Below are 24,974 nucleotides of genomic sequence, written 5' to 3'. Positions count from 1 at the left end.
AAATATGAAATACTGAAATCAGAGCTGCTGTTCATGAACAGATGTTTAGGCAACAAGTCTGATAAACAAATCATTGTTATGTTGTAATGTAAAAATAAAAACAGTTTCAGCTTCTCGACTATAAACATTTAACACTTCTCTTTGTCGCTATGATTTTTAGCCAAAGGTCAGACAAAAAGAATATATTTCAAGATTGGACATTTTAGATTTTATACATTTTGTAATCTTGTTTCAATTAAACGGTTCATTAGTTAATTGAGAATAAAATTGTCAGGTGTTCAGTAATGAACATCCTTATTAATTACAGCTCTGATTGAAATGTAGTGTCCACTCTACAAATGGACAGAGCTACTTAAAACAAAGCTTTGACTGTGTTTAACACATCAGAAGCCATTTTTAAAAACAGATTAAAGACTTTTCTTTTTAACGAAGCGTTCGGTTGAGTTACGTGTGTGGTTGTGTAGGTGTGTGCTCATGTGTGTGTGTTGAAATATATGTGATTGACATGTACCATCTTCTGCACTTGCACTTTGCGATTGATTATTTGTTCGAACTGTATTGTAAATAGAAAAAAAACGCACTGAGTCTGTTTATAAATAAAGTTTGAATTGAATTGAACACTGAGCTGAGCGGTAAAATGGAAAGAAAGGTGTGTTTTTCTGGGACTGTGCACTGGACAGAGCAGGAAAAAAACACGATAAATAGCAAAAAAAATTATTAAAACAACAAAAGATTATTTTGTGGCACGCTCGTAACACTGAAAGCATAAAGTTCCCAGAACTCCACGCCTCCAAAAGATTTTACTGGGTAGATATTTTGGTTGTTGTTTTTTTTTTACAAACACTTCATTCTGTAGATTCAAGTCTGCACCTCGACGTGTGCATGAAAACACCTCTGACTGTCCAAAAACACGGCAAAACCAGCCGACACAGGAGTCGACAACAACAACTAATGTCATACGCGTACTTCCTCGCTCGGCGCGGCTCATGTGTCGGCCATCTTCCCGTGCACACGGAAGCGGTAGAGACACGTGTATTCGACGTGACCCCAGTTACTGAGGACACGGAGCTCCACCACTCTGTAAACCTCGTCACTCGGGCTCTGCAGGACGGAAAAACAAAGACAGAGAGATAAAATTAGTGAGAGAGTTCACAGATGAAAATGAAATGAGAGTCTGCTGAAGATGTAACAGGAACGACAACAGTTCACGCTGACCTCAGACCTTTTATATAGAACAGGAAGTCGGTGTTATTCTGTAAATATCATGTTCAGATTTTCTTCATTTGAACTTACTGGAAGCTTAAACGTCTGCGTCGGCTCTCCCTGCTCGTCGTAGGTGAACGTCCCCAGCAGCGTCCCCTCCTCCGTGTCGTTCTTCATTCCCTGGGAAAGAGAGAGAGAGGGAGAGAAATCACAGTGTCAGAGTGGAAACTACTGGAGTCTCTAAGCTTTAATCACAGACTGATAAAACCTCTGCAGCTCCGTCCTCTGACACAGTTACATTTATTAACACAGCGATTCTGACTGAAAGAAAAAGCAGCGGAGCCTGGAGTCAAATTCATGCAATGAAAAGTCTCTAAAAACCTCGCAAATTACAATTTTGCATTAATAACAACTATAAAATGCATCTATATGAGCCAACTGGCTACAGGCCACAGTCAATATTTTACAAAATGTTTAATGGCAGATTAAATACAGTATCTGGGAGATGTGGTTGGAATTTTAAAAGCTGCTGAAACTGATGTCAGTGTTTTTACGACTTCTTAATGAATCTGTAAATAAAGAGTTGAGGCAGTTTTGAATAGTAAACGAGTCACAGCGTGTCATTCAGTGTTTTTGTAACGGGAGGACTCACGTAAACTTCAAACTCTTTTAGCGCGGAGTCGATGCGGCCGGTGGGCGAGTTGTAGCGCGGCAGGTGGTCCAGCGTCACGTGGGTTATGGTGATGGGATGAGACAGAGAGATGACGAGGGTTCCCTGGACACCGTGGAACGCCCAACACTTCCCGGGGAGCAACACTGGGTAACCCTGGAGAGAGGGAGGGAGGAGGGAAGGAGAGAGGGAGGAGACACAGTTAGGAGAACAAAACAGGTAATAATCGTCTATTGAGTTGATGAGGACTTGAACAGGAAGGACAGATACATAGAAAACAGAGAGGGAGGAGGTGATGATGACGATGATGATACCTGGATGACGGTGCGTGGGCTTTCAGACGGATACCACAGGGGGAAGCCAAACAGGGTCACACACGCTGAGCGAATACGGTACGTCTCCGAACACCTGGTGCTGATCACACTGGCGCCTGTGAAGATGATCGGAAATAATCAATTTGGAGTTTAACCAGCGGACAAATGAACAGTTACTGCTACTAACTTTAACAGCGTATATACAGGAATCTTGAAGTTAATTCTAATACCTTTTTGAGACTTTTTCAATACCTTCTCAATATTTTTCAATACCTCACAGCCACTTCAAGCTGTAACCATTTACATCAGTGACACTTTTAACGTAACAGTTTTAGTTTGTGATAAAGACTCTAGACCACTATGATACAACAGAATTCAAAATAGGCTGGGATAATAAATCAAAGGCAAAGTTTATCAAAAAACTAAACAAAAAACATTGCTCAACTCAAAAAACAAAAACAACAATCTTCTTTTCTTTTTTATGTACCGGTTCATCTTTGTTTTTTAATAAAATGTATAAATGTATAAATTCACACACTTTTACAATGTTTTTAGGACTCAAACTCTTGGACAACTAATTCAGAAAAAAATACCTTCAAAATGTAAGACTTTATAAAGTCATGAAAAGACTTTTTAATACTTTTTAAGGGTCTTAATTTTCCCAAAATTGATTTATCACCTTTTAATACTTTTCAAGACCCCGCGGATACCCTGTTTAACCCGTAGTACAGCGTTACAAACTAAAACCTAGTGACAGCAACATGATGATGTTTCTCACCCTGAGTCTCCAGGGCGAAGTCGGCCATCTTGTCAGCCATCGGACGCCCGAAGTCTGTGACGCTGCCTCCGTCACTGAGCCTGAACGCATCGTGCTCCTGAAACACAGTCACACACAGCACATACAGTAAGTACAGATTTGTACTGACAGAAATATAAATACAGTATATACACCAATGCATTCAACTGAACCTGGATCAGATAAAAACACATTATTCTGATCCAAAACCGGTACAGAACACCCTAATGTTCATATAAGTTGTGTTAACGTGTCTCTGCACCGACCTTGATGCGGTCGCTGAGCCACTTCTCCATGGCCAGTTGCAGCTCCGGGGTCAGCTGGTTCTGGACGGGGGCCGGGCTGGGATCAGGACTCGGGGCTGGGGGAGGCAACATCTGGATGGACGACAGCTCCTGGACCAGCTACAGGACAAGAGGCAGTCACATGGTCGTCATCATCATCGTCACCACACAGAGCCGACAAGCTTAGAGGAAGGACAAAGAAGACCAAAACCACCAGAACCAGAACAAAACCAGTACCTGGGCGTTCTGGGCCTCCAGCGCCTGGATCCTGAGGATGAGTGCCGCAGCAGAGGAGCGGCTGTCGCTCTGATAGTCCTCCATCTGTCGGCCCAGACCGGCCACCTCCTGCTCCAGGCGCAGACGACTCTCTGAGTTCACGGTCTCCAGCCTCGACTTCACTCGCTGCACGTCCTGCTTCATCTGCTCCTGCACCTGAGGGACAGAGAGACAGAGAGGTGGTGGTGTCAGGACCGACTCAGGGTCACAAACAAAAGGTTAATTCAACCTATTTCACTTTCTTATTGTTAATTTACATCGACAGATTTTTTTCATGGCTAAGGACTGTTTTTCTTAAATTCAAAATTTTACAAAATCAGATCAGAGGAAATTATGTTTAAAATGTAAGAATTGTTGAGTACAGGCAGTCATGTAAATGTCAGTGATTGTAATTTAAGAACATTTTTGTCAAATTATAAAAGTTACACCAAACAAAATATAACTAAACTATCTACAGTAACTAACTACGTGACTAAAATTATCTAAATTTATTTCACTGGAAGCCTTTCGCTCTATCTTAAAAAAACGACAACAGAAATCCTTTAAACAGTTCCTGTGTTCTTAAACTGTTACTGTAACTTTAACTTCTGCACTTCATTTGTCAGATTGCTTGCACTTTTATATTTCAATGTTTGTTTTGTCATTGTTATCTGTCTTTATTCACTAAGACGTGTGCTGCTGCCTTTCTTGGCCAGGTCACCCTTGTGAAAGAGGTCTTGATCTCAATGGGTCTTTTATCTGGTTAAATAAAGGTTAAAAATATAGACATTGATAAAATCGCTGCACGTCTCCGTCACCACCACTAGATGTCACTGCAGCACAGCTCAGTTTTCATCCTCAACACACATGCAGCAAGTTTGTTGAATCTGAGGGAAAGAGTGAGGAAAGAGAGAGAAATCGTCTCACCTGGTCAAACAGCTGGTCCCGCTGCCGCTGCAGCTCCACCTGCAGACAAACACACACACATTTGAGTTACACTTGCAATGACAGCTCAACTTCTTCTACCATTGTGTTTTAGTAATCTGCCTTAGATGTGGTGCATGAGTAGAAATCAGGCCACATTATCACATTTTAAAACAGATGATGATCTGTTTCTTACCAAAACACGCTGCATGTTGGCCTCCACAGCAGCTGACACAACAGCTGGATCCTGGCGGGACAAAAGGACTCTTGTTACTGCTGAGGTCACTGAAGAAAGACTTTTCATGAAAACAACCTCAAAATAACAAGGTGTTTCCCAGGGCGAACTTTGTGTATTCAACATTAAAGTTGTTATGTTTCATTTTGTGCTCTGTTGTCATCATAAAGTCTGAATCAAAGCCCCAAATGTGCAGTCTGACCCTAAATGAAGAAAAACATCTTTACACAACAAAGGTGAAATCTGAGGATCTGAAATGAGTGAGACAAGACACATACACACAAACAAACATGTACGAACACACACTCCCACACACACAAACAAACACAAGCAGGAGGATGTGCGGCGGAGCCCTACCACCACAGGTGTGTGATGCACGATGCTGGGTTGAGGAGCAGGAGGAGGAGGAGCGGGGACGGGGACGACAGGTTGAATCTTAGGTTTGGTCTGCGTCTGGTTCTTTGTGACGCTCGTGCGGGAGAAGAACGAGGTCAACAGGGGGAGGAGCAACCAAACACCTGGAGAGAAAACAGGAGGAACATTTCAGTCTGCACAAAGCTAACATCTACCTCCTTCAGATCAAAAGGCCCTCTCATGTGAAACCTGTAATGACATTTTCTGTGAGTCCCTCAGTCACAGTGAGGCGGAGCTGCGTGCAGAAAAACTCAGCACACGAGCCGAGGCGGCCAAGAAGTGCTGCTGCATGAGTCAGACACTTACGACTATAATAACCACCTTCCTGGGGGAAACCCCAGATACTCCTGATCTAAGGTGTCTGGGTGGGTGCGGTGGCACTGTCACTCACGCTAGTCTTTAGAAATATAAAATCTACACTTATAAAAAAACAAAACTAGAGAGAAATCTTTAAAACTCAAGAAATCTTGCAGGTTTGTGAATGCTACATCAAGTTATATCTCCTTTAAATCATCTCTTTCTGATGAAGAAACACAGAAAACAAGACTGTAAAAATGAAAGCACAGCATAATGAAACACTCCTTAATGTGAAAAGGCATTAAATCTATTCAACTTACACAGAAGAAGGAGGAGGAGGAGGAGCAACACAACACAGGCCTTCTTCATGTGTCTGCTGAGCGAAGCGTTGGCTGTGGGGACGAGAGGAGAAGTCGTTGTGAGGGGATTGTGTTAAGCCGGTGGTTGTGAAAACACAACAAACCTCCTGGCATGTGAGAGCTGAATGTATGTGAACTGTGTAAATCCTGTGTAAATCCACTTAACAAGCGCCAGGAGAACAGGCGTGAGCACCGGTGTAATGTGGACAAACTTCAACTCGACGTACCTAAAGCTGTCATCACTTTTGATTCCGCTGCCACGGCCATCGACGAGGCTGAGTCTGTAAAAACATATTCATGAATAATGTTAATATATGAATAAATCATGATGCACAGAATGATACATTAAAGATCGTGTTAAAGGCCCCATGCTGTGCACTTTTCTCTGGGTTTATTTACCTGCTGATATCCCTAACAAAATGTATCATTGGTTTTGAGTACCTGTGATCTGCTTAATATCGTTTATATTGCCCCTTTCTGTTGCCTCTTTCTGGAGCTCTAGCAGGCACAGGTCATTTGGCCAATCAGAAGAGAGAATGAGAACCTCTCCTCTGATTGGCTGACTGTTTTAGAGTGGCATGTGGTCGGGCCAATCACAGGCAAGTAACTGAAACCTAAGCTGCATTCATACAAATTGAAAAAAAACAACTGGTCACGGTGGGCGGAGTTACCTTGTGTGTGACATCACAGAAAGGAGGAAGTGCTATCTGCTCGTCTCAAATAGAATGTTCCTACAAATGGGCGGTGTGTGTCTCTCCGTTTATGACCAATTTGATGCATGGGGCAGTATATACGTGGCCCAGAGACCTCCCCAAGCACGAAAAAATAACCAAAATCACATTTTTCATGCCATGGGGCCTTTAAGCGAAATCCGAGATTTGATTGTAAACATATGAAATAAGCTATAGAGTATGGTTGCTGACAACAGGTGAAAAAATGTGTAAATATACAGTACTGAAACCTAATTTCACCTACTAAACAAAATTTTCTAGCATTCAAAATTGGCAGGATGGTTAAAGGGATAGTTCAACATTTTGGCAAATTGGCCCATTGCCATAAACCCTATAGTCATAGCAGTAGGTTTGTTACCTTTAGGGGCTGTGTCCACCAGACGCGTTTTCAGCGCTCTGGGCGTCTATTTTACATTCAAACCCTATTGAGTTGGGCGCTCACAGCTCTCAGCGCCCTCGGCGGTAAAACGCCCTGGGCGCTTGCTTCTTTTTGTCGCGGCGCTCAGAGCGCTTCGAGTTGAAATCTGTTCAACTTTTAGAACAGCGCTACGCTCGTCAATGTCACTTTTCCCCGCACTGACCAATCAGAATCAAGAAGGGGCGGGACATACGTTACCGACAGCAACACAACCGGAGACGTGGCTCGGTTTATATCATGACCATCACTTGTATTGAAGGTAGGCCGACCTCAGGGCCCATGTCAAAAGCTGCCGCTAATGCTATTGTGTATTTCTGACACTCGTTGTAGTGTTTACATTAAACAAGGCAGGAACACGGAAGTGTCAGAGGACTCGTTTTGTAACCTAGCAACAGCGGCATTCTGACGAGGGAGAGAGAGAGCGCTAAGCGCTGGGAAAGCAGCGCTGAGAGCGCTGTCAGAGCTGAAAGCGCGTCTGGTGGACACAGCCCCTTAATCGTCGGTGCAAGCTATTTTTAGAACGGCGGAGCAGAGCTGCGAGCTGCTCAGAGCTACGCTACGGAGGCTAATGGGATTTCTTGTTTTCCCTCATCAAACTCATCAAATACACAATCCAACAACTCCCAAACGCTCTGGTGGACAAGTTGTGACCTGCACATTCACCACGCTATGAGATAATAACAGAACGTTACCAGACAGAGTTGTTTTAGAGGTAAATTCATGCAAAACCGCTGATGCGTGTTCCTGTCGAGGGCAGTTTTTCGACAAGCAGTCTCTGCATTTACCTCTTATGCCCTCTACACACTGTGCGATTTTAGCAGTCTTATAAGACTGTTGCATGACACACTATGCGACGTGGAATTTACAATCTTTGCTACGACGTCAATTTTGACGTGTGCAGACTGTACGATGATCGTTCTACTGAATCGCAGGTCGCCCGCTCCCCCTCCTCCCCCCCTCCCTCCCTCCCTCTCTCCCTCTTCACACACAGACACAAGTCACCGGCACCAGTGGAGCAGTACCGCCAGTTGTCCGTTATTTAAAAATGAAATCACGGCCTGTATTGGTACTAGAGAACATCACAGCAGTACCGTCACATAATGAGAGCACATCTAAACGAGGACGAAGTAAACACGTCAATATTCTCCGGTAGGCGACCGCTTCTCATCATAGTCCGCACATGGGTTTTTTTTTTTTTTTTTTGGACAGAGTTTCACACACAACTTTTCTGATGGCTGTATGAGTCTGTCCATGTTCCTCCTCTTTCTGCGACAGTAAAAAGGAATATACACCTCTCCAGACATGACAGGATAGGCTAAACTATTCGTTTTTTAATTTAATGACTATTTACTCGAAAATCAGTGCTCGTCCCTGTCAGCTGCGCCACTGATAGACGTCCATCAGCTGATTAGTAGACGTAGGTCGTAGCAGTTTTCTGACACTGTCAGAATTTAATCGCAGGTCGTCTTTGGTCGCAAGACGCTGACAACGGCCGTCGTAGAGCCTGTCTCACTGTGCGACGTAAGACGGCCGATTTAGAGCTACGACCAAAGATTTCGCCACGATTCTCCTACGATCCGCCGTCTTTCGTCTGCGACGGCCAAAATCGCACAGTGTGTACAGGGCATTAAACAACTCTGTCTGGAAACGTTCTGTTATCTCATAGCGTGGTGAATGTGCAGGTCACAACTTGTCCACCTGAGCGTTTTGGAGTTGTTGGAACAAACCTACTGCTATGACTATAACGATTATGGCAATAGGCCAATTTGCCAAAATGTTGAACTATCCCTTTAAGACATGTGATGTGATTAACTCAGAAAACAAATGTAGCTTCACTTTAAAACACACACACACACACCACAGCCGTGCTCACCCTTCATATTGAAGAAGGCAGTGCTGATCCTGCGTCCGTATCCAGGACTGGGCGCTGCGTTGCTGCCGCTCATCCTGCTGCTGTTACCGCTGGCGACGCCCGTGGGCCTCCTGCCCGTCCCCTCGGAGGACGAGTACCCCGAGCTGTCCACCCCGCTCAGACTCAGCTCCTTGTGGTTGGGCCTCAGGTGTAGTCCCAGCCTGCTGGAGCCGTACGGTCCGGTGTATCCGCTGTACGAGGTCTTCTCCGTAGGCGCCGACCGGCAGCACGTGGGCGTCGCACTACGGCTCGACGACGGAGTCAGGGGCGGCCGAGGGGTGGCTGTGGAGGAGATGTACGGCACGGTCCTCATGGTGGGCTGCGACTGGGGGCTCGAGGGAGGACTCAGGTCTGAGGGGCAGAAAAGACGCAGAAATAAACACAAATACATTTTCTTTTACACCAAAACTTACAAAACCACTGTCAGTGGCTTATGGTTAAGTAACTTCTAGCAGATACAATTAGCACTTATACTATTAAACCTTTTCAACCTCTGGAACAGCTGCAGTAAACTGTTTGATTACTTGGATTTAATGATCTTTTTATTATGAGACATTAGGGATGCACTCATGCACATGAACATCATCGGCCGATATTCACCTCATTGACCGCCAACGGCCACTGGTAAACTTTGGCAGTGGCCAATGTTTATCTGTTCAGTGGCATAATGTACTGACTCAGAGGAGAGGCCGTTTTTTTCTCTTTTTGTTGGTGTGCACGTCCAATTTGCTAAAGTTAAGTGAGCAAATATGATGGGTTTTTGTGAGAAATGAAGATTTCTTGGTTGCCTTAAGAGGAATAAACAGCAGAGAAAAAACATCTGTACCAATTTCAGCCATCCGCCAAATTGTTATTTTAAACATAGGTATCAGTATCGGCCAAGAATGTCACAATCAGTGCATCCCTGTTAGACATTTATGTTTAAAGTGTGGAGCCCTTAACGCACCACGGTGTCGTTAGATCAGTCTGATGAATCTTTGAGGCTTTTCTCCAAACTTTGCCTTTTTCCTGTGAGTCATAGGAAAACTTTTTCAATGTTTTCAAGCCTCTTGATGAATCAAGTGTAAAATATTTTGTTGAACTGGTCACAACCAGAAAACATACTCTCTCCAACCAGTGGCACAGGGCGGTACCAAAGCACAGACAATATTAGAACGTACTTAAAAAGATCACAGTCGGTCTTTTACAGCTCATTTAAATGTCTTTGCATCGGTCATTTTACCAACAGCCCAACACTCAGAAACAGACAAAAGCAGCAAAACCTCACATCGGAGAGTCTGGGCCATGGTGCTCAGTTCAGAGATGTCCCAGCATGCAACCCTTTGCCCCCTACCCGTGTTTCCTTCATGCTATTCTTACTGCTTTTGTGTTGACAGGAAATCATGTCATTCTTCACTCTACAGCAGATGTTAGGATGTTATGTGTGTGTGTGTGTTTTATTTTTAAATCTTACCATCAGACTGGCCTTCAGTGACGGGTGTGTCCTCCACGCTGGGTGAACTCGCATTGCTGTTTGCTCTGCTGGAGGTGCGGGAGCCGGCCTTCCTACCCGACTTCTTCTTGAAAACCCTGCAGAAAATGAACCGCAACACAAACACAAACACAAGCACGCAGGAGGAGAAAGGATTATTGGAGGAGAGGTGAAGATTGCTTAATACATAGTTTGCAAATCAGACTTGCTGACCAGAGTTCAGGCTTAACACACACACACACACACACACACATACAGTTACGTACTTAACGGGGTTTTCACGGTAGGAAATGTTTGTCACAGTGCTGGAGTCAGATTCTTCGTCTGAGTTGTAGTAGCCACCGGACACCAGGCGTGAACTTCTACGGGACATGACTGAAAGACAAAAAATGATGTGGGTTAAAGATATTTTAGTAAACTCCTGGTTAGTGAAAAAAATTATGAGAAAGAAAAAGACAAAGAAAAAAAAAGACGAAAACGCTCCAGGTTGGTGTGCTGCCAGGATGGGGTCAGTACAATAAACATCCTCCTTTCAGATTTATGGAGTGAAGTCTGGCAGTACCAGAACTTCACCTGTCAACACACCATCACTGAACAGGAAAGCTTATTCAAGCATAATGATGATAAACAGTTTGGTATTTGGTGAAAAAGTCACACAACCAAACAAAAAATGTAAAATATGACTCTCTTAGACAACAGGTTTTCCTCTGTAAAGCTTGTTAGGAGGTGGTAAACTAAATATTAGCACAGACTAATGCTTCAAATAACGCTTACTGTTGCTCTCAAATGAACTGCTGCTTAATTTCTCAGTTAGATTAGTTGCTCTAGCAGATTAGTTGGTCTATAAAACTGAACAAAGACCATTACAGTATCCTATGACCCAAGTGATTCATCAAATGTCTCGCTCTGTCTCATTAACAGCCCAAAAGCTGCTGTTACATAAAACCAAGAAAACAACAAACTTTCACATTTCAGGAAATGTGCAAATCTTGTGCAATTTTATGACAACGATTAATCAACTGCATTAAAATGGTTGCAGATGAATTTTCCAGTCAGCGTTCGACCTCCTGTTGCGGCCTGATGGAGACACTGTTTAGTGGCAACATCTTATCAGTAGCGCTGCTGTTGCTACTAGTAACAGTAAATAATAACAGTGGATGTGGTGGAAGTGGTAGACGCTGAAGCTAAAACTGTTACAGACGTATCAGTAGCACAGTGAGTCAAAGTGTCGCAGTAACGACAGAAACAGCAACAGTTGAATTAGGAGCTGCAGCAGTTTCACTAACTATTGATTAGTTTGTGCAGCAGCGGCGGCGGCGTTGGCATCAGTCAGCGACGGTTGATTCAATATCGTAATAAAAAGCAGCAGCTCTTTGACAGATGCTCTGGTGGTTAATCTCAGCCACCTGTAATCCAACTAATCTACAGGAGCCGTTCTGCTGCTCTCACACTCACTGACACTCACAGGGTGTAAATGAATAAAAAAGATACACACAACATCCAAACAAATAAACAAAAACTACTGTATGCAAAAGCCTAAAAGAACTAACAAGCTTAGAGTACGGGTTGTAAAAAAAAAAAACAACACTGCAGAAAGACAACAACACAACACAACCACACACACACAGGCAGCGTACCTGCACTGACCCAGCATACTGAAAACGAATGCAAATATCACAGTTTTGCAGACGGTGATGAGGAGAGAGAGAGAGAGAGAGAGCGGCCTGATCCCACGGTGGTCGTGTTTGTTAGAAAGTCTGCACCAGGTTTAACTTTCGAAACACAAAGATTATGTAACAGACGCGTTAAAGCTGAGCGATCTGATTGGTCCAGCACGTGCTCTTACAGTACTGTGCAGGTAATCAGCATAAACTCACTCACAGCTCCACAAGCTTAACTAACTTGTGCTGCTGCTGCTGCTAAACTCCTGCAGTGGGTTATGGTGTTTTTAGTGTTGTCACAGCACATGACAGGGTGATGTATCACTCTGACAGCGTCTGTTTATTGTTACTGCACATGAAATGCCAAATGCAACAAAAGTTTGAAACTAATCCATGTTGATATTACTATACAAAGATAAGCGAGTCCAAAGATCCTTTTGTTACTGAATGTCACTGATCAGCTCATGTGAGTTAAAGTTGGTGAGAAATTGATATGAAGATCTTTTTTTTTTTTAATCTTGATTTAACCAGGAAAATTACACAAAACCTCTTTTAAAGTGTCAGAGTGTCCCCGCTGAGACAGCTGCAGCACAATAAATGAAAAAGATAGCAGTCACTTACATTCACACTTAAAAACATACACACCTTTATTTCCTATTTCACTAATTTAGAGGTACTACCCGATTGGCCATGATGAGCTGAGTGTTTTTGTTTTGTCTTGTTTTGTCTTTTTGGTCATTTTCATTTGTATAGTGACTGTGTACATACAGTATGCATATAAAAAAAGAAAAGGTAAATTGTATTTCTGTAACTGGAAGTGTTGTATTCTTTTCAATAAAAATATTTTGGGAAAAAAAAAACATAAACACAATGAAAGCAAGACAAAACTGTAACTATAACTTTCTAACGTGCTGGCTGGGTGGGATGCATGTTGTCATGACACTGTGACGTCAGGGAGCGCACACACACACAGGTTCAACATCAGGAAGAAATGCAACAAACCACCGCTATCGTCTCCAGTCCAGAAAATGCACCAAATGCACTTTAGCTCTTGTAAATTAACAGTGTATCCTGAATCCTTCCTGCACCTGCTCTAGTGAGATTTAAAAAAAGACTGGAAGAGGAACCAACCTGGTGAAAGTTTGTTCTATCAGTCGAGCGGTGACTAATCCATGCGACTGAAAAGAGCGGCAGAAGATGACAGAAGGGGAAGCTGTGGCCGTATGTACCCGACACACTCACAGACAGGAAGTCAGTGTGACAGCACAAACCTCCTCCTTTTGCCTCGTCTGCAGGGCGTGGTGGGGGCTTCACGGTTCTCAATTTGTGAAAATGATATTACACAAGAGCAGGTCAGGTGAACATGCTCTGCATTACTACGTTAACTCTGCACGTCTTGTCGTTTAATTCGTTTAATCCTCCTCCTCGAGCTCTGTGTAAACCACAACACGACGAGTGAAGAGGTCACGACGTCTCAACACTGTGAACAAAACTATAAACAGACAAAAGTAACAACAACACAGATGTGTGCTCATTTGCTCAAGCCTTCGCTGTTTACTGCAAACCAAACACAAACACACATAGTGAAACTGGTTGTTTATGCAGCAGCTGCACTCGATCAATAGGTGTTGTCTTGACCCTCAGGGGTCCCTCTGTCCGTTGTTGGACATTTTTTCCATTTTTCTCTTTTGATTTGCTTATCATTTTGCTAAAGGTATGGATTTCAGCTACTCTTACAGGTCATTTATACACTGGTAACACTTTTTTCACCTTTTCGGGATCCTCGTGTCCAAAAATGGATGCACCAAAAGAACTGCTCATCATACATCAATATTTTTTTCAGCTTTTTTTGCATAAATCTCTCAAACCACTTCAGCTCTGCTCAAAACTACCAAACATTCAATAATTTTCAGAATTTTAACCCTTTAAATGCCTTAAATGTTTTAAGTCTTCAAACTGGCATTTAAAGGGTAAGAATTCTGAAAATGATTGAACATTTGGTAGTTTTGAGCAGAGCTTAAGTGGTTTGAGAGATTTATAAAAAAAAAAAAAAGCAGAACAAAATATTGATATATGCTGATTTTTTTAGCAGTTTTAACCGTTTAAATGCCAGTTTTAAGTCTCCAAACTAGCATTTAAAGGGTTAAAATTCCCCCAAATTATTGAATGTTTGGTAGTCTTGAGCAGAGCTGGAAAAAAAGCAGAAAAATATATCAATATACGATGATTTTATAGAGTAAAACTAAGAAGCAGTTCTTGTGTGTGTCCATTTTTGGACACGAGGGTCCCGAAAGGACGCAAATTGGAGGAACCCTAAGGGTTAATTTTCCAGAGCTCTGTATCACCGTTGTTTCTTCATTTAATGATTATTTTCATTCTGCTGCACCTGAACAGTGATAATGTAGCTGTGTTGCTGCTGTAACCTTCATTACTTTTACCGTGTCTACCCAATCATTATTGACTGCGTGGCTCTCTCAGCATTTCGATTTGCATACTACCCTCTGACTCTGGTATCCTAGGAGATTTTCAATATAACAGGCCCCAGTGGGATTAGCTGCAATTGATTGATAAGAGACATTTGCAGGAAGCCAATTTTAACTCTTTAATTTTCTTTAGCAAGTTTGACAGAGGGGGATTAAAGAAAGAAGGAAGTGTCTCCTACTGACAGATGGCAGAGAGATAACGTATCACTGCTATCAGACACAGGCCTGGAACAAGATGTATGTTTCTTTAAAAGAAAACGACAACATGCTTGGAAACCATCCTGCAGACCGTGTAATCTAGCACAAAACAAACAAACAGAAAACCACAAATATTTTGGCTCCACAGCAACACCAGAGCGCCGGCCGTTCACAGCAGCACTTCTTTCTTTCTTTCTTTCTTTCTCTCTCTGCTCGCAGCGCGTCAAGAGGCTTTAGCTAAGAGCGCAGAGAGGGGAGCAGTTTGCACTTTAATTCCCTCAAATCCTTCCTCCCACTTTAAATGCCGTCTCGGCGCAGCCTAGCGCAGCAGTTTTCAACCCCCCACCCCACCCCTCTTCTCCTCCTGAACATACCAACCCCCACCCACCTCGCTCCAGCACAGGACTCCCAGCTCAGGTCCTTTTTGCTTCCTTGACAATTATTCTCGCTGAGAGACTGTAGAGACATGTTTACAGCACCATGCATGCGTCTATTGTTCCTATAGCTATAATCATCCCATTCACCCTCAACACTCATACTCACTCTACAGTTTAAAAACAGCACGTGACGTAAAATTAGCTGCACGCCTTTCAAGAGCCTTGATGTTCAACTGGAGGCTGAGAAAGCATCCTTTGTCTTATAAGGTGAGACACTACAGGTGAATAGGGTAAACATTTAAACAAACAGATATCACCATGAAACCTCCCAAGTTTATTACTTACATTAAAGGGATAGTTCAACATTTTGGCCCATTGCCATATTCTCTATTGACCCTTTGCACATGACGTCACGTTCCACTCACGGGAGATACAGACGCCATGATGGACGGCAAAAAAACAGTGGACGTCAATTTAAATCAATGGGGCGCGTTATAGTTTTGTGACATACCGTGGTTGTAGGGTTTCCCCTCCTTTTCCACTGAGCTGGTTCCAGTGCTGGTTCTGAGCCAGAGCCCGACTAGCACCGGTTCTTTGCTTTTCCACCGCCTAAGAACCGATTATTGGTTCTTAAAACTGGTTTCATCAATACCGTTTTAAGTTAGTTTATCTAGTGTGTGTAGTCGATGTAAACACAGTTGAAGCTAACTAGCTTGAGAATTAGCTACCAGTGGAAAAGCAAACACAGAAAACTGAGATATTCTATGGTGAATAACAAAAAAACAAACAGAATATTGCAACGGATGAGTAGAGTAGATATTCTATTTTAAATAAGTGATAATGCTGTGAGGTTGTAGTGTGAAGTGATCGAGTCACATTGTTGGACAGCACCCATACAGTCTATGGACAGTACATCACTGAGCGCTTTCTGCCGTCCGTCATGGCGTCGCCTCTCGCGTCACGTGATGATTGTGACGTGTCTGCAAAGGGTCAATAGTCACAGCAGTAGGTTCGTTACCTTTTACCACGAGCTGCTCCGAGTTATGCAACGGAGGCTCTTGGGATTTCTTGGTTTCTCTCATCATACTCATCACAATCCAACAACTCCAAAACGCTCTGGTGGGCAAGTTGTGACCTGCACATATGAGATAATAATGGAACGTTATGAGACAGAGTTGTTTTCAAGGCAAATGCTGAAAAACTGCCCCCGACAAAAACGTGCATCAGCGATTTTGCGTGAATTTACCCTCAAAAACAAATTCTTGTTTTATTTTGCCGACATATTAGAGTCAAAAGTTTTTACAGAGGGGATTATATCTTTTTATCACTCTGTAAATGAGAAAATACTGTCACCAGCCCTAAAAAAAAACAACCAAATTTCACCATGTTTTTAGGAATAAAATGTTGTATAAATCAGGCTGTGAATGATATCAACAAACCCCTCTGTAAAAACATTCAGGATATAGAAAGGGATAAAACAGGAAGGTTTGGTGACTGAAGGTGCTACTGAAGTGGAGATTTCTAGTTCACAGAAAAAACTCATTTTGAGAAAACGACCTTTAAAGATTTGTATTATAAAATTCCATAGATTGTTACTGTCAAATGTACTTTTACGATTTGTTGCTGTTACGGAGAAAATGACAGTTTCTGGAGCCTACATCATTGTTCAGCAGAGAGAGAAAGCTTTACAATGATACCTGACATGACATGGGTCAGACAACAGGCGCAGCACAGTTTGTCACAGTAGCTCATGTTTAGGAGAAATCTACCGACAAAAGAGACTAAATGAAGTAAAATAAAATCACCTTAATGTGGATTTTCTACCATTTCTTTCCACTATTCTGAAAGAAGACATGATAAAGGAGCAAAACAGCCCAAAATCTCAAAATCGATCAGTGCATGAACAAAACAATATTTTTGCCTGTAGTGTCTCGCCTTAAAACTGTACGACTCTGTCTCCTCATGTGTGTGTGAAAAAGGCTTAAGCCATGAACAGGCAAACATCCACAACATGGAACGATCCTGCAACAGAGAGAGGGAAACCTGTCTCTGGTCCTGTGGGAGTCACGTGCAGCCGGAGACAATACGCTGCTGTTCATTCAGCACGGGAGGCGCCAGCCCTGTAACATCATCATGTGACAATACACACACACACAGCGACACTTACTACTACGACTACTCATCCCAGTGAAAACACCAAATCTAACCTGCTGCTGCTGCCAACCGGCTTTTAAAAAGACGGCGGCAGAGAAGGGCAGCAGCAACAACATCTGGCACAAGCTTTGCGTGTCAGGTATGTTCAGCGATTTGCTCACAGGAAGTGAAGTCAAGGCAAAACTCAAGAGTGAAACTCGTCTCCTGAACCGCGCTGAGCTGCCTATGTGTGTGTGTGTGTTTGTGTGTGTTTGTGTGTGATCCCTTTCATATCTCACATCCCCTCACAGGATTCACAGGTAATGAACTCATGTTATTATAAACAAATATATCCTGGTGACACCGTGACAGGAAGTTACAACCGTCTGGAACAGTACACACACACACACACAAACGCAAATGTACAAACATGTGTTAGCTGGAGCTGCAACTCACTAAATTATTTTCATGAACAATCAACTATAGGACTTAAACTTGACAAAAGAACCAATATAGAAAACCGAAGAAGCGGTAAATCCTCACGTTGGAGAAGGAGCGACCATGATGTTTGCCTTCCACTGGCTCCAAAAATAAAAAAATACTGATAAATTGATCAAAATAGTTGACCAGTTTTCTGTGGATCGTCTCAGCAGGTAATCAGATCATTGCTTCAGCTCTGTCGGGAGCTGCTGGCAGCAACCTGCTCTGGATCAAACTCTCAAACTCTGAGTGGAGCAGAGATTGGGACATAGAGGAGGTGTTTGCTCAGGGCAGGGCCGGTTTCAGCATCCTGACCACTGACACGGACAAAGAAGGAAAAAAATGACACGGGAGCGCAAGAACAGAGCGGTGATAACGAGAGAAATAGCCAGAGAGCACATGTACAGAGATTGAGACAAAAAAAAAAGCCGCTGGGGGAGAAAGGTAGAGAAAAGACAGCGGGGCGGCGGCACAACAACAAAGATGAAAAAGCCTGGACAAAGGCATGAAATAACAACACACACACACACACACACAGGGGAATGTGTGAGGGGAAAAATGTGTAAAAGCCGAGCGAGGGAGGGAGTTTGACTTTTCAGTGAGTAAAGAGAAAAGAGAGAGGAAAAAAAGTGCAGGAATGAAAGAGTAAAAGGGGAGGAAATAAAAAGGAGAGCAGTGGGAAGAAGGAGTGGGCAATGAGAGGAATGCCGCCGGCCGGGTCGGGAATCGGTCTCCATCAAACCACAACTGTCTTGGCAGAGGGTTTTAATGCTGTGGCTAACTTTAGGACAGTGCCGGTGTAATGTGACTCAGACATACAGAGCAGCTGAGTCATCTGTGGGCACTGGCTTCCAGACAAAACCACCCCGAGGCCCAGAGCGAAGTACAGACGGGGACTGGAGAGAGAAGCACTAACTACTACAACAGTCACCATGCACTGCAGCTACCTAATAGGGTCTGGTTGTATCAACACGAACCAGATGTTTACACTGCGTTCTCAGTCTCTGTTTGTCCGTCCCCTCTAATGACTGGCTGCATGCTGCAGGCTTTCAGTCGTCCTGAGTCAAAACCAGATTACAGCCTTCCCCTTAAAGTTTTAATTGGCTATAACTGATTAAATAACGTCTCATTTTATTTCCTACAAGGTTTAGATTTACAATTTATTAACCAATTAAACCACAACATCCTTATGTCAGTGTTATTCATTGGTAGTTCATGGATAAAATAAAAAAATATTACAGGGCTGTGGGAACCATGTGTGCTCATATACTGTAGAAAAACACGTGTTCTTGCACTTTTTTATCATCCCAAACTAATTAAATATGAATTTCCCACAAACTTGCTTACAAACCCATCCTAGGTTCAGCTACGGACCGGTATACACCACACCTTGTAGCCCTGAAATGACCCCTGTGTGTCACTGGATGCCATTTAAGACCAAATTACAGTAAAATAATTGACAATTTGTTCCTAGCAGAGCATCTTCACAAGCTGCAGGATGATGACGTACTGTATTACAAGCTCTAATGACACAGCATCGGCTTGGTTTACTCATAACAAACACACCGACTGTAGTAGACAAGTAAACAGTTTCAGCCTACGGGAGAATAAAATATAAAAACAAAGCTAAAATAATATTGTTTGGTGTTGTGATGTAGATTAAATATGTCTTGCTAAATAAAAACAACAGTTAGCCTACAGTGTAGCTATAGTTAGCAGTTCAGTTTATCTTAGTGGATTTAAAAAAAAAAATCTAATGCATTAAAAAAAAGAAGTCTCATCCCAAACTAAATTTCCAACAAAGTTGCTTTCCAAACCTCTCAGATACACCCATCCTAGGTTTAGTTATACACCCCACTTTTCAGGAACACACCCTCTGAAGCCCTGAAATGACCCCTGTGTGTCCCTGGATGCCATTCAAGACAAAATTACAGTCAAATAATTAACAATTTGCTTAGTTTCTCTAGTTTATCCCTCTATTGTTTATCCTAGCAGAGCATCTTCACCAGCTGCAGGATGATGACGTCAGTATTACAAGCTCTAATGACACAGCATGGGCTTGGTTTACTCATAACAAACACACTGACTGTAGTAGACAAGTAAACAGTTTCAGCCTACAGGAGAATAAAATATAAAAACAAAGCTAAAATAATATTGTTTGGTATTGTGATGTAGATTAAATATAACTGTAGTTAATGTTAGTCTTGCTAAATAAAAACAACAGTTACAGTGTAGCTGTAGTTAGCAGTTCAGTTTATCTAGTGGACCTTCGTTATAATCTAATGCATTAGAAAAAAGTCTCATCCCAAACTAATTAATATTAAATTCCAACAAAGTTGCTTTCCAAACCTCTCAGATACACCCATCCTAAGGTTTAGTTATACACTTTTCAGGAACACACCCTCTGAAGCCCTGTAATGACCCCTGTGTGTCCCTTGGATGCCATTCAAGACAGAATTACAGTCATATAATTAACAATTTGCTTAGTTTCTTTATCCCTCTGTTTATCCTAGCAGAGCATCTTCACCAGCTGCAGGATGATGACGTCAGTATTACAAGCCCTAATGACACAGCATGGGCTGGTTTTACTCCTAACTAACACACTGTGCAATTAATAGCTACTTTTAAGCTAGCAGGAGAATAAAAGACAGGAAAAAAACATACTAAAATAATATTGTTTTGTGTTTATCACTGCAATTATAGTTACACAACAGTGTAAGTTAGCTTGTTTGGTTTAGCTTAGGGGATTTTGTTTAAAGTTGTTGCTGTTGGCAACGCCAATTTTGAAAACGTACAAAAAGTATTCTACAAAAACAACACTTTACTGACTCATTTAACATTTAATTGATGCATTGAACAATAGGCCTATATTTTATGTAGATATCGACGTGTTGTGAAAGTATTTATATGACGTAACAAGCTGCCACAAACTAACGGTCTTCCGTCAACTGGCAACAACAACAACAAGAGTAAAACCATAAAGTATAAACATAAAAACATAACCTGATAAAGTCACAATAATAATATGTGGGTGGCCCTTTTATCAAACATAAACAGACAGGACTCTGCTGTCCTTAACTTACCTCTCTGTGTGTTGTCTGAACAAAAACAGCCGGTTGAACTGAAACTGTCAGGAAACGATGATCTCCTCTTCGGTTCGCAGCAGCAGCACAAGTAGTAACCGAGAAACCACCGAGTCGTTTTAAAGAGACACCATCATCTCTCCGGCGTCCAAACTAAATAAAAAGTGCAAAAAGAAAAGAAAAAAAATCCCCAAACAAACAAAAAACAGCAACTTATTACGGACGAATTCCCCTTATTAAGTTGAAAGTCTGGAGCTGGATGGCATGGCTGTTGTGTGGGATGAAGCCAGGCGGACGGACGGGCGGACGCTAGTCATCGTGACAGCTCGGAGGTTTCCGTCGCTACTGTTGACAGAAGCTTCGGAAAGCTCGCGGAACGAAGACACGTAGTACTTCCGGTGTTTGTTTTCAAAATAAAAGCTCTGATTTATAATTCAAGCCAGAGATATGGCCATTTTTGTGCATATCTCTTTTATAAAACACATTATATTTAAGAATCTATTTACTATATCATGTATTCTCATTTATTTAGGGTCGTACATGCTAAATTTGTTCAATGGATTATTATTATTTTATTTTATTTTTTATTTTTTTACACAAATAATCACTTTTTTTTTTGCTCTCTACAACCACGGAAATTGCTTGTTTAATTTTTGTCTTATTTTATTTTATTATCATTTATTAGCACCACAATAAATTTTCATCAGGAAATAGCACACAGCTGAGAGCCGCGCACCCCCCGCACCCCCCATACACCTTCCTATTTTGTACACGACCATAGCGATGATGTTGGACACTTGCAAACTGTTTCCGGTCTCTTTCAAGGCAGTTCAAGCCACAGTGAATCAGACCATAATGTAAGTTGGTGCTCCATCTAGTGGTGATATATGTGCACTCTACAAAACTCTCCCCTTTGGCTGCTGTTCAGGTCTTTAAACACACAGTGGCGCTATCTGGTCATGAATAACCTATGTCCTGTGAGCCTTGCCACACTGTAATTAAATAAAAAAGCACCAAGGACCAATTAAAAGTGTTAAAACTTGCCTCTGTTTGCACTGATGCTTGTAAAGCTAAATTATTATTCAGATTACATAATGTGAGCTGAATTTAACCCAAACTTCCACCAACTCAGATGACGTCAGAAAAATACTAGATATACAAAAATATTATTGCAGATTATTCATCATCATAGCACATGTTCATCTTGCATTAAATATTTATTAAATGTTATATTATTTGTTGGCCGAGCTCCAGTTGCACATGTAATGCTATAATATGTAAAATATACCCACTCACCTGCGAGCAAGCTACAACTAATGGACCATAGTCTAATACAGCATTACAACAAACTGTAGCTGACAGATGCAAAAGGAAGTTAATAAACCATAATAATGAGCCAAATTGACTGCCTAAATGGATATAATGAGCTAATTGCACCTGGGGCACTATTTCCCAGAAATATTCTTTATATAAAACCTTTAATTGATTGCGGGATGAAACACCAGTGGCAGGTAATTCAACCAGTCAAGGTCAAACCTCTCAAAAAAATAAAATAAAAAGGCCAGGTTTTGTGATTGTTCCTTTTGGTCTGTTTGGCCACATGTGGGGGACAGAAACCAAACCACCCCCCAGAACACAACAAAAATGCTTTTAAGGAAACCCCTCTGGGCTTTGGTACTCTTCGCTGTATTGCAAGAAGCCCAAAATAAACCCAATCTGACCTTATCACTAGGCAGACAAGGTCCAGGCGGGGGGGAGAGAGGGAGGGAGAGAGAGTGAGAGAGATAATTCTTTATTCCAACAGGTCTTTTTTTTTTTTTTTTGAGGGGGGAAAAAGAGCTCAGAAATGCGTCTGGTATGTCCGGATTGTTCCATATTTGATAAATAATTTCACAGGGTCTGGAGACTATCAGCAGCACAGGCAGGACCCCTGACCCCGAAGCTTGGCCAGAAACACAATGCGCGTGTGTGTGTGTACGGATTGTGCGTGAAACATGTGTGTGTTTGCGCGCGTGTGTATTTACGCCCGTTGAACCCATTGTCTCCGAGTCTGTTATCATTATGCAGCAGTTTCCTCTGGCTGCGGTGACGGAGGGAGAGAGAGAGAGAGAGAGAGAGAGAGAGGGAGGGAGAGAGGGGGGACAGAGAAACAGGAATACACTCAATTATCAGTTGCTCAACAATGAAGAGACTATGAAGTTGACAGGCTCATCATCGCTCCCAAGGCCAGGCCACACTCCGCCGACTTTCAACACAACATGTTTTATGCACTCTTTCATGTCCGTCCTCTGTTCACTTCAACACCCAAGTCCACACACACACATATACACACATACACACACACCCTCCTTATCTGCCAAGCTGGTGCCCCAGACACAACCACAGTAAGTAAACAAACAGCTGACATCATGGGTGTACCCACACACACACACACACACACACACACATGCACAAGCTTTCCCATTCCTGGTCTGAAGTCACTGGGTTGGAATGTGACCAAAAATAGAGTGAGAGTGAAATGTGTGTATGTGTGTATGTGTTTTTTAGTTTGTTTGTTTTCGAGACCAAGGAGTGTGACAAGAAGGAGGAGGAGGAGGTGAGGTAAAAGGGGCACGAAGAAATGGTGAAAATGGGGGCGACACAGCAGGAGGGGAAGAGGAGACGAGATACAGAGGTGGGTATTAGAGAGAGTGAAATCTCTAAACAGACAGGGGGGGACACACCTATAGACGGTGACACACACTGCCCACACACACAGACACACACACACACACACACACACACACACACACACAGACACAGACACACAGACACACAGACGTAGAGTGTGAGTCATCACCATTAGGCAGCGTCTTATCAGGGCAGCACATAGTAAAAAATCCACCAGTCACAACACGGGCTGACTGCACTGACACACACTGTACTGCAGGTGTGTGCATTGTATAAGGTTCACATTACGTAACGGCCCCGTGTTTACACACGATAACTTTTATTTACATGACAAATCTAACGAGGGCCACATGTGTTTGTTTTGTTCCTGGATGAGTGAGAAGAGTCGTTCATTCAGCCGAGGAGCAAATACAACGTAGGTCCTTATCTACAGCTGGTATCTGATATCTGGTCTCCTACTCATCACTTTTATTAAACACTGCACTGTACTGCAGGTGTGTGCTTTATAAGGTTTAATATCACGTAAGGCCCATTGTTTGTACCCGACAAGTCTAACAAAGGCCACGTTTGTTTGTTTTGTTTCTGGATGAACACGAAAGGATCATTCATTCAGCTCATGTGCAAATACAACCGAGATCCTTATCTAAAGCTGATATCTGATATCTTGTCTCTTACTCATCACCTCCATTAAACACACATCAAACTCAACAGCACAAACAGTGCAGAGATGATAAATGGTCAAGTAAAGTTCCCATCTAAGGAGATCTTCCCCTATTCATATTACATTTTAACTTATTACAATTTTACTAAACTATCTTGTTTACTGTTTACCACAGTAAACATGTTTGCATGATGACCTGAATATTCACCCCACAGTAACACTGCCCCAAGTTTACCCGATAACTTCTTATATAAGGAACTGGGTCATCATTTTCAATACAGATCGGAATCAAAATACTTTATTGATCATCACGACAGAAATTATGTTAAAAGTTGCTAAAGTTGCTCCAAAAAATTGAGAATATGAAGAGAGCATACAGGTAAAATGTATGCATATACAAACATATAAGATGGATATACACACAATTAGGACTGCACAATAGACAAAAATCATCAAAATTGCAATTATATGGGCAGATATTATGATCACCATTTACTATTTCAGTGTCAATGTTAAAAAAAAAACAGCTTTCAATTAAATATTCCACTTGATTTCGAGTCAGACTATTGTTTCAGAGCATCTGATAGTCAAGTTGGGTCAGTGAGGAACAGAGCAGAGCAGCAGTGAATATTTACACCAGTGTGATAAACGAGTGGAAAACGAGCAGACAGAGTACTGACAGGTTCAATAGGAAGCCTTATTCCATACGGTGTGTTTGATACACATATGTTGCGGTGACGGTGCAGAGCGTCTGCCTGACTGTCTGTCTGTCTGTCTGCCTGAACCGCCTCACAGGCTCCGCTCCATTTATTCTAGGTCACATTCGTTCTAAATATTTTATGGTGCAAGTCTGGTGAGAAGCTTTAAATTTAGATGGTTAAATCTGGGATGGAGTCCAGACATCTACGGCCCATCACCTGGCCTCCCACCTTTTACAGCAGAGCA

At 42.3% G+C, this 24,974-nt stretch overlaps 1 protein-coding gene across 4 annotated transcripts; it reads right to left on the bottom strand.

Moving 5' to 3' along the window:
- Positions 1-820: 820 nt before the first annotated feature.
- Positions 821-21,018, bottom strand: sun2 (Sad1 and UNC84 domain containing 2). 4 transcript variants are annotated; one of them, XM_084000403.1, is made up of 17 exons: positions 20,699-21,018; positions 16,021-16,137; positions 10,550-10,658; positions 10,266-10,381; positions 8,774-9,163; positions 5,979-6,032; positions 5,713-5,784; positions 5,039-5,199; positions 4,643-4,693; positions 4,450-4,488; positions 3,505-3,699; positions 3,250-3,387; positions 2,966-3,062; positions 2,188-2,303; positions 1,856-2,029; positions 1,294-1,383; positions 821-1,101 (listed from the first exon to the last, which is right to left on the bottom strand). In XM_084000403.1, the coding sequence occupies exons 2-17, from the start codon at positions 16,091-16,093 to the stop codon at positions 985-987; spliced, it is 1,992 nt and encodes a 663-aa protein (XP_083856529.1). In that variant the 5' UTR covers positions 16,094-16,137; positions 20,699-21,018; the 3' UTR covers positions 821-984. The 4 variants fall into 4 exon arrangements, with proteins under 4 accessions (XP_083856529.1, XP_083856531.1, XP_083856532.1 ...); XM_084000405.1 differs by lacking the exon at positions 16,021-16,137 and having other exon boundaries at positions 20,695-21,018; XM_084000406.1 differs by lacking the exon at positions 16,021-16,137.
- Between the last annotated feature and the right edge of the window lie 3,956 nt (positions 21,019-24,974).

Source organism: Trachurus trachurus (assembly GCF_905171665.1).
Source record: "Trachurus trachurus genome assembly, chromosome: 1".
NCBI classification, from domain to species: domain Eukaryota; kingdom Metazoa; phylum Chordata; class Actinopteri; order Carangiformes; family Carangidae; genus Trachurus; species Trachurus trachurus.
This window is presented reverse-complemented; position numbering and strand designations above follow the sequence as displayed.